The 17279-nt window shown below is 47.7% G+C and overlaps 1 protein-coding gene across 4 annotated transcripts in view; it reads left to right on the top strand.

Annotated features, from left to right (window-relative positions):
• Positions 1–10147: 10147 nt before the first annotated feature.
• LOC123426147 (DNA damage-binding protein 1) overlaps positions 10148–17279 on the top strand; it is a 32624-nt gene continuing 25492 nt past the window's right edge. For 2 of the 4 annotated variants that reach the window (XM_045109922.1, XM_045109921.1), the window contains exons 1-4: positions 10156–10511; positions 11687–11821; positions 11922–12001; positions 17128–17211. In XM_045109922.1, coding sequence (XP_044965857.1) covers positions 10269–10511; positions 11687–11821; positions 11922–12001; positions 17128–17211 — 542 coding nt within the window. In that variant the 5' untranslated portion in view covers positions 10156–10268. Of the gene's footprint in view, positions 10512–11686; positions 11822–11921; positions 12002–17127; positions 17212–17279 lie in introns of those variants that run through there. The other 2 variants (XM_045109925.1, XM_045109923.1) reach the window with 2 other exon arrangements.

The raw sequence follows: 17279 nt of genomic DNA, 5'->3' as shown, positions 1-17279 counted from the left end.
CTGGGGACATCGGGGTTATCTCGCCACTACTAGTATTGAAGCAATTACGAACATCCTTAGTTTTGAGATACTAAGAAATCTGAATGATAGCGATGTGCTCGAGAATCCCGTGGAGCTCAACTCCCCGGAAGAAATCAAGTCAGACAGGGGGCACCAAGACAGAATTTCGTCGCATCGACATCATATAGATTCCAAAAATATTCGCGTGATTCTAAAAAAATTGAGTGAGAACAGGAGTAGAATAAATTATTACGTCAAGATTCCTCACCAGAGCATAGAAGAGGAGAAAAAATAATCCTACTCTCTGATATATAACTAGACTCAAAGTAGTTTTTCACTAGACTCGACTCGGCCAAGTTCCATCAATCAAGGGGGCTCCTAGGTCGGTACTGCTCTCATACCAACTTGTAACGCCCAAGATGCGATCCTATCCTCAATTCGGCATGAGGGCCTCGTCAGGGATAGAAGCGCATCTCGTCGTTTCGCAAGAATGGATATTGTTACAAGTACATGTACTGAAAAGAAGAGATATATAGAATTGGCTTACACTCGCCACAAGCTACATCAGAGTCACATCAGTACAATACATAATCATCATGAAAAAGAGCAGGGTTCGACTACGAACGAAAACAAACAAGAAAAGAAGAACGACGTACATCCTTGCTATCCCTGGCTACCGGCCTGGAACCCATCCTAGATCGAAGAAGAAGAAGAAGAAGAAGAAGAAGAAGAAGAAGAAGCAACTCCAAATGAACAATCAACGCAATCTGTGAGCCACATGGGACTCAGCAATCTCATTTCCAAAGGTATCAAGACTAGCAAAGCTTAATAGGTGAGGTATGGTTCAGTGGTGAGGCTCCAGCAAGCGACTAAGCATAAAATGAGGTGGCTAACTTACGAGTACCAGAATAAAGAGGGGGATGATCTACGCATAATGGACGTGAACTACTGACGATCAAATGAATGATCCTGAACACCTACTTACGTCAGACATAACCCCATCGTGTCCTCGATCGGAGAAGGGATTCACGAAAGAGACAGTCACGGTTATGCACTCAGTTGGCATATTTTAATTAAATTAACTTCAAGTTGTCTAGAACCAGTGTTAAACAAAGTTTCCACGTTGCCACATAACCGCGGGCACGGCTTTCCGAAAAGATTTAACCCTTCAGGGGTGCTCCAACTAGTCCATCACAAATTACCACAAGCCGCATAGAAATCCTTGATCACGAAGCTCGCAATCTCGTCGGACTCCTTAGTGGAAAACCTCAACTCTGAGATTACCCAAAGCATCACCGAAATCCCGATGCACAAGATATCTCATCAAAGGTAAAACTAATCCAGCAAGACCGCCCGACGTGTCGACGATCCCGATAGGAGCCGCGTATCTCGTTCTCAAGACACGACGGATGAGCTAGACATCGGGATCGCTAAACCCTGGGTGACCAGGGGGCTCCGGACATCGCTCAGGTGGGACCAACACTCGGGAGGAGCACTGGCCCGGGGGTTGATTAAATTACTCCGCGGGTGCCGGTGGGTCCCTATGCATTATTACTAGGTTGGTGAGGCGCTGGCGAGGCTGGGCGTGGAGGCGCCTGGTACTTAGCCGCTGGAGACGCTGCGGGACGCCCAGGAGCGGGAGGCTGCGCGCTCGTCGTGCTCCTCCAGCACGAGCAGGGAGCCGACGGCGGCCAGATGGGACGACAGGGCCGAGGGCTCCGGCGAGGGAGGCTGGAATCCGACGGGGCGAGGCGGATTCGGTGCCTGAGGACTCATTCACGCCGTCGATGGCTCGAGGCGGTGCCCGGACGAGGAGATCGGCCGACGTCCTGGAACCTGCGGGGAGAGAGAGAGGAAGGTGAGACACGGAGAGCAGAAGAGGAAGGGAGGAAGAGGAGGTCGGCCTGGGCAGCTTCGGGCGGCGCGGGGTCGGCCTGGTGGTCGCCGGCGGCGGCAGCTCTATCACGCCCAAGATGCGACCCTATCCTCAATTTGGCACGAAGGCCTCGTCAGGGATAGAAGCGCATCTCGTCGTGTCGCAAGAATGGATATCGTTACAAATACATGTACTGAAAAGAAGATATATATATATATACATATACATATATATATATATATATATATATATGTATGTATGTATATATATATATATATATAGAGAGAGAGAGAGAGAGAGAATTGGCTTACACTCGCCACATGCTACATCAGAGTCACGGCAGTACAATACATTGACATCATGAAGAAGAGCAGGGTCCGACTACGGACGAAAACAAATGAGAAAAGAAGAACAACGTCCATCCTTGCTATCCCAGGCTGCCGGCCTGGAACCCATCCTAGATCGATGATGAAGAAGAAGAAGAAGCAACTCCAAATGAACAAGCAACGCGCTCGCGTCGAGTAACCTTTACCTGTACCTGCAACTGGTGTTGTAGTAATCTGTGAGCCACAGGGGACTCAGCAATCTCATTTCCAAAGGTATCAAGACCAGCAAAGCTTAATGGGTGAGGCATGGTTAAGTGGTGAAGTTGCAGCAGCGGCTAAGCATATATTTGGTGGCTAAACTTACGAGTACAAGAAATAAGAGGGGGAAGTTCTACGCATAACGGACGTGACTACTGATGATCAAATGAATGATCCTCAACACCGACCTACGTGAGACATAACCCCACCGTGTCCTCGATTGGAGAAGAAACTCACGAGAGAGACAGTCACGGTTACGCACACTGTTGGCATATTTTAATTAAGTTACCTTCAAGTTATCTAGAACGAGTGTTAAACAAAGTTTCCACGTTGCCACATAACCGCGGGCACAACTTTCTGAAAGATTTAACCCTGCAGGGGTGCTCCAACTAGTCCATCACAAATTACCACAAGCCGCATAGAAATCCTCGATCACGACACTCGCGATCTCGTCGGATTCCTTAGTGGAAAACCTCAACTCTGAGATTACCCAAAGCATCACCGGAATCCCGATGCACAAGATATCTCGTCAAAGGTAAAACTAATCCAGCAAGGCCGCCCGACGTGTCGACGATCCCGATAGGAGCCGCGTATCTCGTTCTCAGGACATGACGAATAAGATAAGCGTACGGTGGCCTGATAGACATCACCCGAGTTGCCCCGGGTTGGCCCCGCACGGTGCTCTGTTTTGGACTAGCACCATCAGCACTGGCCCTCCCTGTATGATGTAGAATTACTCCTCGGGTAGCGCTAACTCCCTATGCTTTTCAGTATTAACAAAGTTATTATGTTGGGAAAATGTAGTACCAATGTTGGGCCTTGCTAGACCAGCTTTAATCTAAAACGAATTATCAAGGGGGTCCCCATAACAACCCCGATCGTGTTAGGAGCGCTCAATTATGGAACATAACACCGGTAGCCGAAACTAAGGGGGCAAAGGTGGAACAAAACACCAGGCTAGAAAGGCCGATCCTTCCACCTTTTACCAAGTATATAGGTGCATTAAATAAAATAGCATTAATATGGTGATATAACAAGGAACCCATGTAATCACATGGAAGCAACTGCACCTGCAACTAGCAACGCTAACAACATGGTTAAGCAAGCGGTAACATAGCCAATCAGTGGTTTGCTAGGTTGAACAGGTTGAAGGTTTTCATGGCATTGTTGAGAGACTGATATTTAACATGTGGTAGGCAACGAGACATAATCGATAGAAGTGGTAAAACTAGCATGGCAATGATAGTAATGGTATCTGGGGAAATGGTCATCTTGCCTGAGATCCCGCTTGGAAGAAGAATGCCTCCATGAAGCATACGAACCGATGTAGTCGAACGGGTCCTCACAATCCGACACGCTTGCGGAACTCTATCAAGACGAAGCAAACTGGAAACACAAATCAACACACGATATTCACCACATGATACGCAACACATATGATGCATGAACGGCTCAATACATGCAAGTCACGGCATGACAATTCACCCAATCAAACACTACACATTAAGTGAAGTTCAATATGCAACGGGTTGCATATTGACGAAACTCCACGTTAATTATTTAGTTCCATCCCGATTAGATACGCGACAATATTAAATGTGATTAAACATGGCAAGAGGTGAAGCGCAGTTAATCTACCTATCTAGGCATTTTAAATGAGGTCAGAAATGACATATAGCACCTCCGAGACGACCTCACATGTTAATTTACAATTCTGTCCAGATCTGAACTAACACATTTTATTAGTTGTTAAACAGCAAACCAAATAGGTTCACGTGATTCTACGCGTCGAGACAAGCAATTTACACATAGAGAACTTCTCCAACGGAGCTACGGTTCAAAAGATACAAGCACCGCAAGATATGATGGCATGAATGCAATATGTGTGCAACGACGGTCACGAGCACTTCAAAACATATAACCAGCAATAGAAAATGAAACTACACAAGATTCTAAGCAAGTTTGATATAGGACACGATCAAAACGGAGCTACGGATCAAAAGCTACGAGCAAAACAAGAAATCACTACAATCTGCCAAAATCAGCCACATAGCACTTTCTACACCCCACAACTATGAGCTACACATCTCAAATATAATCAACCAAGGCATGACACGAAAGAGGGCAAGAAGTACTACAACAAACAACTAACAACAACTAGCATGGCAACAAGGAACACTAGGAAAAGAAGACACAAAATGGCATCTCACACACTATTTTAGACTTAGTGAAAATAATAGTTCATGGAAGTGCAGTTTTCGATCTGAAGGCATATTGACAGCAGCAAAACCATAAGCTACAGGACTCCAAATGGCATGAAAATTCACAGCATGCTAGAGAAACACAATGTCTACAACTAACTCAATTGTACCAACCTCAAAAGAGCTACAGATCACAAGATAGAAGCAAGACAAGACATCAACAAAATATAACAGATTCCAGACTTAGAAATATTTCAGCACCTCCAAATCAGCACTATTTCTAGCAACTTGAGAGCAAGCAAGCCACACCTAAACATGCATTTTTATTGCAACCAAAAATACCAGGGGCTAGAGTAACCATCAAAGAACAACTCCCTAGTTGACAACTCCTTCAAACGAAGCACGGAATAAATCCTACGAAATAGACAAGAGGGCAACATGGCTAAATATCGCGGGAACTAACTTGATCAAAAGCTAAAACTAATTGCCCAACTGATAAAAATATGTGGGGTTGCACTACAAAAATAATGCCACACGAGAATGCGAGATAAAAACCTATACACGAAAAAATAAACTAGCGGCAATCCCTACACGCAAAAATACCAACGTCTACTCTAAAATACATGGAAAAGTGGTTCCTAAAACACGGGCATTTCTACTACGGAGTTCGGGCAATTCGGTCTTGCGTGAAAAATAAATACGGGCGTCTATCCTATTTTAACAACATGTTAATCTATACATTTGGCACGTCAAACCACGTCAAACAAATATGCAAGTTATAAATTCGGATTCTACGCGAAATTCTACGCCAAAACCATATACAACACGCCTCGTTCCGACACACGGTTAAAAAGATATGGGCATATTAAATTACGTCTATTTACTGGAATATATATAATTCTGAAAATCACCTAAATAACTAACCGGGCCGAAACCAGCATGGATCACTATCTAGCGCCTAGGCAAAAAAAACAAAGAGGGCCGACCCCAAGGGAGGAGGAGCTGTGCCGGTGGTTGAAGCAAGTCAACGGGCCAAGGGAGAGGCAAGGCGGCCCGGCTCGGGGGCGGAGGAGGCCGGCCTGGCGGCTCGGTGCTGCCCTGGGCCTCGGGCACTCCTGGGCCGGCACGGAAGGGGGCCGGTCGAAGGGAGACGGGCTGCACAGCTGGGCCAACCGTTGCTGGCCACGCACGGGCGAGCGCTGCAGCGGGGCGCCGGCTCGGTCAACGGGGGCGGCGGATGCACCCTCGATCGATCTGCAGGTTGCGGCGGCGACGGGATTTGGAGGCGGGCGAGCTCCTGCTTCGGCCGGATCTGGCGAGGCCCACCATGACATCCGAGCGTCATGTAAGCGGATCTGGATCCCGATCCAGAGCTCGTGTCGGGGTGGTGGCGCCTAGCGCGACGGCGCGCGGCTGCAGGTCAAAGACGACGACGGGAGGCGACGCAGGGCGATGGCGGCGGTGGGCGAGGTTCTCGCGTGGTGCTCCGATGGCTCGGGGAACTCCGGTCGATGGGGGCTGCTCGGGGAGAGGCTCGGGAGGAACTCCCATGGGAGGAGCTGCTGCAGCGGGGAGCTCGGGCCCAGATGGGCTCGGGCGGGCCCAACGCGGGCTCCGCGGGCCGGCGGGTGGAGCAGGGAGAAGGTAGGCTGTGAGGGGTGGCGGCTAGGGTTAGGTGGGCACGGATTTCGAGGGAGAGAGAGAGTGGCTGCCTATTTATAGACGTATGGGCTAGGTTTATCCGAATCCGGCCTCGTTTTCGCCCACGCGATAGGAATCGAACGATCTCGAACGTGGGGTCGGCTAAGTGACCGTGTAGAGCGGTTATCCGGAGACGAGAGGGAAACGGGCGACGCGGCAACGATTTTTAAAACACCGACAAACCATCCGACGGTAGACCGAATACGGTGCCGCTACGGTCGACCGTTCGGGTACTAGACGGACTCCGATCACGACGAAATTCGATAGGCGGCCTAGCTATAACTAATTACGACTGCATGCCAAGTTTCACCCCGATCAGAGAAAGTTTTCAACACACTTTAAAAACAGGGTTTTGACGATGCCGCGGACGCGTGCGTGTGCGGTCGGGCTCAGAACGGACAACGACGAGAACCGACAACTAACAACGGATGCCAGTTTTGAAAACTGGCGGCAACGGAGATGCCGATGCAATGCTGATGATGCGCATGATGCGACAAAAGAAAATAGACACACGACGAAAATGGAATAGAAGGGGAATCTTCTTGAACGTCGGCATCGGGCTGTCACAAGCTCGCCGGAGGCGCGGGTCCGGTGACGGGAGGCGGCCGGCGCGCGGCACCAGAGGCGCGGGAGCACGGGCAGCGGGTGCTCGGGAGCTGCGGGAGGAGACCGGAGAGGCGGCGGCGCGATGGGCTTGGCCGGGCCCGATCTGGGCCTAGCGGGCTCGTGGGAGGAGGGGAGGAGAGAGGCTGGAGGTGGCGGCTGCTGGGGATAGGTGGGGCGCGGATCCCGAGGCGGCTAGGGTTTGCCTAAAATGACAGGGAGGGCATCTATTTATAGGAAGGGGCTAGGTTAGAGGGTTTCTGGGGGTTTTTCGACTCTCCGATCGCGATCGGACGGTCCGATCGGAGAGGCGGGGTTAGGGTTTGCTGTGTAGAGTAGGCTATTCGGAGAAGAGAGGGAGAACGGGCACCCGACAACTATTTTAAAACACCGACAAAACGTCCCACGATAGACCGAATACGGTGTCGCTATGGTCGACCGTTCGGGTACCAGACGGACTCCGATTGCGCCGAAATTTGACAGACGGTCTACCTATAATATATTAAGACCACACGCCACGTTCCAACCCAATCGGAGAAAGTTTTACACACACTTTTAAAAACAGGGTTTTGACGATGTCGCGGGCGCGTGCGAGTGTGGTCGGGCTCAGAACGGTCAACGACGAAAACAGAGAGAACTGACAACTAATAACGGATGCAAGTTTTTAAAACTGGCAGCAACGGGATGTCGATGCAATGCGGATGATGCGCATGATGCGATGATGATGTGACAAATAAAATAAACACACGACAAAAACGGAATAGAGGGGGAATCTTCTGGAACGTCGGTCTCGGGCTGTCACAACGCTGGGCGGCCTTGCTGGATTAGGTTTACCTTTTATGAGATATCTTGCGCATTGGGATTCCGGTGAGACTTTGGTCTTCTCAGAGTTGAGGTTTTCCTCTAAGGAATCCGACGAGATCACGAGTTTCGTGATAGAGGATTACTATGCGGCCTGTAGTAATTTGTGATGGACTAGTTGGAGCACCTCTGTAGGGTTTAATCTTTCGGAAAACCATGCCCGCGGTTATGTGGAAAACATGGATATTTTGTTAACATCAGGTTCTAGACAACTTAAAATAATTCAAATAAAACTTGTCAACTGTGTGCGTAACCGTGACTGTTTCTTTCACAACTCCTTCTCTGATCGAGAGCACGGTGGGGTTACGAGTGACATAAGTAGGTGTTCAGGATCACTTAATGATCAACCTAGTCTTCGACTGTCTTACGTAGTCCACCATATGTTAACTCTATTCATCGTAAGGTAGCCACCATATAGGCTTAGGATGCTGCAAATTCAAAATACTTAACCTACCTCACCAATTTAACTTAGTTAGACTCGATACCAAGGTCGTGAGATTGCTGAGTCCTCGTGGCTCACGATTTACTACACACACCCATAGGTACAGGTACCCCAGATGCAAGAGTTCCCGATGACAACCAGCTGAAGTGGGAGTTCGATGAGGACAACAACAGGATGTATGTGACTTATCCGAAAGACTAGAGGCCGTGGTCGTGATCGTGGGACCAACATGCGGGATATAATAGCTTTTGTCGTTTATCTTGTCCGTAGTCGGACCATTCCATGATTTGAATAATGTACGGCTGTATGACTATGTACTTTATCAGATGACAAGTGTATGCCCTACTTGTCACTCTTTCAGTTATTTATATCGCTATGATTATGTTGTTTGCGAAACGAGTAGATGCGCCTCTTTCCCCATTTTGAGGCCTCGTCCCCAAATAAGGAAAAGACCGCATCTTAGTCGTTACAAGTACCGACAATCAAATCCTCCACCAAACTTGGGAACATGATTCCAGATATAATATATGTCATTGCTTACAAGCCCTATATATAAAAAAATTCAAACAACATGTTAGCAATGAATCATAATATATAGCTACAACAGAATAAACAATATTTCTGCTCTAAATGCATCATAACGAAATAAAAAAAATGAGTAAGCAATAAAAGAGAATGAACCAGGACAATAACAAGAATTAGCACAATTAAGGCATAAAACAAAATTAACGAGGAGTAAACAGAATTTTAAAACCCCTCTGTAAAAGCATCATAATATCCACACAGAAAACAATTAAGCATAATTAATAGAATGTAGATCATAGTATTGACCTTTCCAAGTTGTCAACCTTTCATTGTCAGGGTTGCCATTGCCCCTCCTTCTGGCAATAATGAACTACATCACATACAAATTCAAGCATGAACTACATATCAACTTTATTTGCAAAATAACGGTAATCTATTTTAACAACGGCATGTAACCAAAGAGATAAAGATCAACTTTATGCGCATGCTGAACAACCTAGCCACAAATTTTGACAAGATGAGCTAGCATCCAGAAATGTTAAATAGTGTTAACGCTTCACACGACGTGCCGCATCCCACAACTCAATGGCATGGCATCACACCCTGCACACCTGCTGCCATCTCGCTTCCATCACACGCTCAACAGGCAAGACAAGTCCCTAAACTACATGCTCAAGTAAAGAAAATATGCAAATACATGGTCATCAAGATCAAAAAGCTAACAAATAGGCATGCATCTACATGATTACACAAAGAATACCATGCTCAGCTTGCCGACAAGAGCGTGCGTCGAGCGCTGCCCGAGCCCAGCTGGATGCGCCACATGCTTCTGCTCCCGTCGACCTGTTCGATGCCGGAGCCCATCTATATGTGCATAGAAGTTGTGCGGACACGCTTCATGATGCTGCCACCATCAACTTGGTCGGCACGACCACTCTTCATGAGGCTTTCGAACTCCGTGGACTGGAAATACAAGATTGGCAGGGGTGTGTGAGTCTCGGAGGTGGATGGGAAGAGGCGGCGCTGCACCTCGCCCCCGCCTCGCTCGCTCCGCTTAGGTTGCGTGCAGCCGCCGCTCAATGGGATGGATAAAAGGAAAATGAAAAGGGTTAAGAGAAGGTGAGTTCGTACATTTATACCAATGAGGATATTTGTGGATTGTAACGTATCACGAACCGGGCTCTGAATTTAGAAATAACAAATTTTTTGGGCCATACACATTAATACCGGCCAGAACGAGATGAACGAAAATCGTTGAAAAAACGGTTTTCTCGAACGAAATCCAAAATTGTGTAACATGGGTCCGGAATGGATCGACTCGTGCCATTCCATGCCATCCCTCCAACTGAAAGCACCCTAACCCGCCTCCTCTCTTCTCCTCAGATCGGGCACGTGGCCGAGCCAACCGCACCCGCCTCCCTCCCAAACCCTAACAAACGTTTCTCCTCGCCTCGAAGCTTCCGGAAGCGTCGGGCATGGAATCCTCCGCCTCCGGCGACGGCGCCTCTGCCACGAAGGCTGCTGCTTCTGCGGAAGCAGCGGTGGCGTCGTCCTCGTCGGGCCCCTCCACCTCTGCCTCCGCCTTCTTCGCCGATGGCGCCGGTGGGGCCAGCGCCACCCACTACCTCGCCAAACGCGTGCTCAATGGCAGCGCCGTGCAGCACGTCGCCCGTGGCCACTTCCGTTCGGAGCACCTTTGGGAGATCGTCCTCTGCAAGGTGGCTCCTCCTCTCCCCTCTCCGAGCCTGCTTTCCTAATCATGGGCCGTGTAGTCGAGAGCTTTTCGATACGTGGAGGGTTCGATCATGGTTTCCTTTTAGTCTAGTGGGAAGGGGTGCCCTGTGTGCCGCAGAGTTTGGGTTTGGAGGTCTGGATCCGGGCAGGTTTGCTTATTGCTCCCCTCGTAGTACTACAAGGAAATAGGTGCGGAATTTGTCGCCGGTTTTGTGGAACTTGTAGACACAAACAGATCGTGGCTACAATCAATTGGGTTGGCTAACACTCTCAGTTTCAGCAGCGTAATCTTTCAGAGTTAGTGGTGAGTTCATATATGGAACTAACAACCTTCATCAATAAACAAATGCACCCCCACCCACATTGAGAATAGCAACCTTCCATGAACATAATTAAACAAGTGTACTTATACTCACATGTGGGACCAAACGCAAATAACAATACAGTACTATTCATGTGAGACTAACACCTGGGCACAAATAACAAATGCAAAAATACGACTCCAACTCAATATAATGTTCTTGTTTTTTTTCCCAGCCAAGTTATTTCAGTTTTGTATCACAGAACAAGAGAGTGAACAGATTGTAATTCAAAAATGATGATACACCTTATCCTCCTACCTGATCCACGACCTTGTGTAGTATCATTGTCTATTCTCATATATTTCAACATTCGAAATGTTGTGTTTGTAAAGGAACATGATCGCTTAAGATTCTCCAATGCCCGACATGTGATCTTTTGTGGTATTTTTGATCTTCTTAATAGTGAACCGCGAGCAAATTCCGCATGGCGTCTCTGTATTTTGACAATTTCCTAAGCGAGTGACCTAACTCCTCTTATTTTATAGTTTCGTAGCAACGCACTGGCATTGTGCTAGTAATTTGAAACATTTTATCTCGGTAATGTGGCGTCTTCTTTCTCCATTTCCCAATCTGCTTGGAGTGTGGTCATGGTAAAACCTGAATCAGAAGGTCGGACATTTCTAGAAATGCCTTAAAGGCTACATATATCACCAACAGGGAAATGTATCCAACAAAAGAACTGCTGTACATACCAATCTCTTGTTGTAAGGCTGATGTATTATTTGTGCATGAAGCTGTTGTTGCTTCTTGCTTATTATTACTCTGTATTTTACTGAAAAAGTTGGTCATTGCTGCAGGGAACTTCACTTGAATTAGTTGTGGTTGGTGAGGATGGTGTTTTACAGTCGATCTGCGAGCAAAGTACATTTGGGATTGTAAAAGATGTTGGTGTCTTGGACTGGCGCTTTAAACACTTCGGTATCTGGCCTGAGGTTCTGTTTATTTTCGCAACAAAGCATAATACTTTGCGTCTCTTCTCGTGCTTTTCAGGTGTTAACACGTTGAATGATATTTAATTGCTGTATTTTTCAGATTGAAGGGAAAGAAATTCTGGTTCTACTCTCTGATTCTGGAAAGCTTTCCCTTCTTTACTTTTGTTGTCAGATGCATAGGTCAGTCCTGGTCCTTGTTAGTTTTTTCAATGCTTCTTTTTTTTATGCAAATTTGAGCTCCTTGTTATGCAGCAATCAATTTGTTGCAAATTAGTACTCCCTCCGTAAAGAAATATAAGAGCGTTTAGATCACTACTTAGTGATCTAAATGCTCTTATATTTCTTTATGGAGGGAGTATGTTGTACTCTAGCAGTATTGTGATTATAGGTAACCGGGACCTTGTGAGACTTGACGAAGTTAGAAGATAGCATGCAATTTAGGCATATGGGGGAATGTGTATTTTTATATAGGATAGGATGCATATCACTTTCAGCATCCAACTCACCTGCTGAAATAGCAACTAGAATTTCGGAATCTAGAAGCATGTACATACTATACTGCAAACAACAACAACAACAACAATAACAAAGCCTTTAGTCCCAGACAAGTTGGGTAGGCTAGAGGTGAAACCCATAAGATCTTGTGACCAACTCATGGTTATGGCACATGGATAGCAAGCTTCCACGCACCCCTGTCCATGACTAGTTCTTTGGTGATACTCCAATCCTTTAGATCTCTCTTTACAGACTCCTCCCATGCCAAGTTCGGTCTACCCCGGCCTCTTTTGACATTATCAGCACGCTTTAGCCGTCCTCTATGCATTGGAGCTTTTGGAAGGCATGCGCGGAATATGCCCAAACCATCTCAGATGATGTTGGACAAGCTTCTCTTCAGTCGGTGCTACCCCAGTTCTATCTCGTATGTCATCATTCTGGACTCGGTCCTTCCTTGTGTGGCCACACATCCATCCCAACATGCGCATCTCCGCCACACGTAGCTGCTGCACATGTCGTCTTTTAGTCGGCCAACACTCAGCGCCATACAACATTGCAGGTCGAACCGCCGTCATATAGAACTTGCCTTTTAGCTTTTGTGGCACTCTCTTGTCAGAATGCCAGAAGCTTGGCGCCACTTCGTCCATCTGGCTTTGATTCGAGGGTTCACACCTTCATCGATATCCCCATCCTTCTGTAGCATTGGCCCCAAATATCGGAACATGTCCTTCTGAGGCACCACCTGCCCATCAAGGCTAACCTCCCCCCTCCTCGTGCCTAGTAGTATTGAAACCGCACCTCCTGTACTCGATTTTAGTTCTACTAAGTCTAAAACCTTTCAATTCCAAGGTTTGTCTCCATAACTCTAACTTCCTATTGACCCCGTCCGACTATCATCTACTAGCACCACATCATCCGCAAAGAGCATACACAATGGGATATCTCATTGTATATCCCTTGTGACCTCATCCATCACCAAGGCAAAAAGATAAGGGCTCAAAGCTGACCCTAACGCGGTCCTATTTTAATCGAGAAGTCGTAGTGTTGCCGTCACTTGTTCGAACACTTTTCACAACATTATCGTACATGTCCTTGATGAGGGTAATGTACTTTGCTGGGACTTTGTGTTCCTCCAAGGCCCACCACATGACATTTCATGGTATCTTATCATAGGCCTTCTTCAAGTCAATGGACACCATATATAGGTCCTTTTGCTCCCCCTATCTCTCTGTAAGTTGTTGTACCAAGAAAATAGCTTCCATGGTCAACTTCCCATGCATGAAACCAAGCTGATTTTTGGTCACGCTTGTCATTCTTCCTAAGCGGTGCTCAATGACTCTCCCATAGCTTCATTGTATGGCTCATAAGCTTAATTCCACGATAATTAGTACAACTCTGAATGCCCCCTTGTTCTTGCAGATTGGTACTAATATACTCTGTCTCCATTCTTCTGGCATCTTGTTTGCCCGAAAAATGAGGTTGAAAAGCTTGGTTGGCCATACTACCGCTATGTCCCTGAGGTGTCTCCACACCTCAATGGGGATACAATCAGGGCCCACATCGCCTTGCCTCCTTTCATCCTTTTTAAAGTCTCCTTGACCTCCGACTCCTGGATTCACCACACAAAACGCTTGTTAGATAATCAAAGGAGTCGTCCAGTTCAATGGTAGAGCTCTCATTCTCCCCATTGAACAACTTGTCGAAGTACTCCCGCCATCTATGGTTAATCTCCTCGTCCTTCACCAGAAGCTGGTCTGCTATGTCCTTGATGCATTTGACTTGGTTGTCATCCCTCGTCTTCCTTTCTCGGATCTTGGCCATCTTATAGATGTCCTTTTTGCCTTCCTTTGTGTCTAACCGCTGGTAGAGATCCTTATATGCCCAACCCCTTGCTTCACTCACAGCTCGTTTTGCCGCCTTATTTGCCATCTTGTACTTCTCCATGTTGTCCGCACTTCTCTCCAGGTATAGGCGTCTAAAATAATCTTTCTTCTCCTTAATGGCCTTCTGGACATCATCGTTCCACCATCAGGTATCTTTATCTTCGCTTCTACTTCCCCTGGACACTCCAAACTCAAGTCGCCATCTTCACCCACATATTGTTTGCATCACCTCCTTCCTCCCAAGGGCCCTCCTTAATGATCCTCTCCTTGAAAGCCCGAGCTACCTCCCCCTTGTGCTTCCACCACTTTGTTCTAACGACTTTGGCACGCTTGTCTCGCTGGACACGAATCCGAAAGCGGAAGTCAGCAACCACAAGCTTATGCTGAGGGACAACACTCTCTCCAGGTATCACCTTACAATCTAGGCACGCACACTTGTCTTCTCTTCTTGAGAGGATGAAAACAATTTGGCTAAAGTGTTGACCACTACTAGAAGTCACTAGATGTGATTCTCTTTCCTTAGCTACGATCATGTCGTAGGCTAGAGCAAAGCTCAAGACATCTTCTCCTTGATTCCTGATGCCCATAGCCAAAGCCCCCATCCACCCCTTCAAAACCTGTGTTAGATGTGCCCACATGACCACTGAGATCTCCTATGAAGAGCCTCTCACCAATCGGTACACTTCTAACCATGTCCTCCAGGCCTTCCTAGAACTCCCTCTTGGTGTTCTCGTTGTGGCCTATTTGTGGGGCATACACGTTGATGACATTGAGAATTAAGTCCCCAACTATCAGCTTGACTAGGATAATCCGGTCCCCACGTCTCTTGACGTCTACCATTCCATACCCTTTTTTTCTTTGATAAAGAGTATATATTGATATGGCGGAGATACCAATTACACCCAGCCTCTGCAACAACGCAATGCCCTAATGGCATGACGGATGCACACAGCCAAAAAAACGAAGAAGCTAAAAAGGAAAAGCCCCGTTACAGAGTTTCAGTACTTGCAGCAGCAACACAACCACCACCAAGACAACACCTGATGTCCAAGTACTCCAAAAACGACGCCTTCAAGAAGGAAAAACAGTGCACTAGCGCCGTCGTCACCCGATCGTAAATCTTGGGTTTTCACCCTGGAGATAATCCCCACTCTCAAAACAATGTCTTCAACAAGGTCATTGCCAGGCAGTCCAGACCTTGGATTTTCACCCAGAAAGGTAGGACCTTGAACTTCACCTGTGATGTCGCCCTCACTTACATACCACTGCTACGAATCCCAAAACTCCAAGCAAATTCCTTGATGCTGTAGGCTACAATCACCATTACTAGTCCTTCAATCTCGACTTTCATGACATTCTCCGCCTCTGACTTTACCATAGGGTAAAATATCCCTTGATGGAAACAGATAGCAGAGCTTCACACCGCTCCCTCCTTGACGGAGAACCAATGGGCACGATCGAATTCCACCCGATCCAACAATCTCCAGGCATAATACGCCAATGGGAGTTCGCCAGCGGAGCCTTCCGGAACCCGCCACTCCGGCCAGATCAGAAAGTACGGGCATCAGGCAGATCTTCATCTTGGCGCAAGAGGAACCCTTGGACCGCTGCCTTTATTCAAGCACCAGCAGGCCCCACGCCACCGGTCAGCTTCCCGCGAAGAGATCGAGCGGATCAGGCACATGTGACAGCGACAGTAGGAGGGCTCTAGCACACCCTAGGCATGTGCAATAGCGCCATTGCCATAGGTTCCATGCCATTGCCTTCGACCATCACCGCACGTCCGCCCTCTCAGCCCATCCACGCCTCCCTGCAGCGCGCCGACAGACACCGCGCATGGGCAAGCGCCGCCGCCTCGCTGCCAGACCTCCCTCTGCGCCGCCAAGGAGCCGACCCCCCCGGCAGCCTGCCGTCTTCGACAGCAAGATCGGGCGCCGGCCCCAAGCCCGCAGTACTGAGGGAGCCACGTCGGGCAAGAGGACGCAACAGCCGGACAGAGGGAGGGGGGGCTTCGCCAGATCGGATCTGGGCCGGTCAGGCCGCGCGTGCGGAGACGAGGACCGAAGCGCCGCAATCACGGATCCGGCTCTTGTTTATCAAGATACCTACTCCATTTTTGTTTGCAGTCGCCCCGTGTACCACGGCTTGAAGCCGACACCCTCCACCTCCTTCGCCTTATGTCCCCTTCATTTGGTCTCTTGGACGCAAAGGATATTAACACCTCCTCACCGCTGTATCAACTAGCTCCCGCAGCTTACCTATGAGGGACCCTACGTTCCAGCTACCTAAGCGGATCCTCCTAGGCTCAGCCAGCTTCCTTACCCTTCACACTCGTCGAGTCAAATGCAAAGACCCTTGCTCATTTTCCACTACACCCGGGCGTCGATGTAGCGTGCCACTAAGGATGCGATGACCCGATCCTTGCTCACTTGCCACAATATCCAGATCAAGATACGGCGCGCCACCAGGGGGGCGACGTCCTGGCCTTTGCCCATTTGACACCACACCCGGGTTTCGATGTGGCACATAGCTGCAATCAGTAGCAAAAAATTGAGCAGATTGCAGTATTCCTTATACTAATTCTACCAAGTACCTTGGTTGGTTGCCTACCGTTGCAAACTCGAAGTTATTTTTAAGCATTCCCCTATGGGCATAACAATGGTTCGAAGCTTCCAGCTCTGCACTTCCCATACGAAATAAACAGAACGACGCGATTCCTGTAAATAAATTCAACAACCAGGTTCAGTATTTATGTAAGCATGTTATCTGCTGGTTCTTGATCAAACCTAACGTGAACTTAGGTTGTGATATTTAGGCATGGAGGTTTTATTCTGCACATATCTCGTTGTGTTTGAGATGATTGGAGTTGCTTAGATAGTTTGTCCACTATTCAGATACCTATTATTGATACTCATGGATTTTTTGTAGGTTTATTCCAATTGGAAATATCGAGTTATCCAAACCAGGAAATACGAGGGATCAGCTGGGAAGAATTTTGGCTATAGACCATGAGTGAGTGAAAGTTCTTCTTGTGCTGAATCTTTTGTTCATGGAAGTGACAGAATGCTTCTTACAGCAGA

This window comes from Hordeum vulgare, chromosome 2H (assembly GCF_904849725.1).
Source record: "Hordeum vulgare subsp. vulgare chromosome 2H, MorexV3_pseudomolecules_assembly, whole genome shotgun sequence".
Lineage (NCBI taxonomy): Eukaryota > Viridiplantae > Streptophyta > Magnoliopsida > Poales > Poaceae > Hordeum > Hordeum vulgare.
The sequence above is the reverse complement of the archived record's forward strand: the minus strand, read 5'-3'. Positions and strand labels throughout refer to the sequence as shown.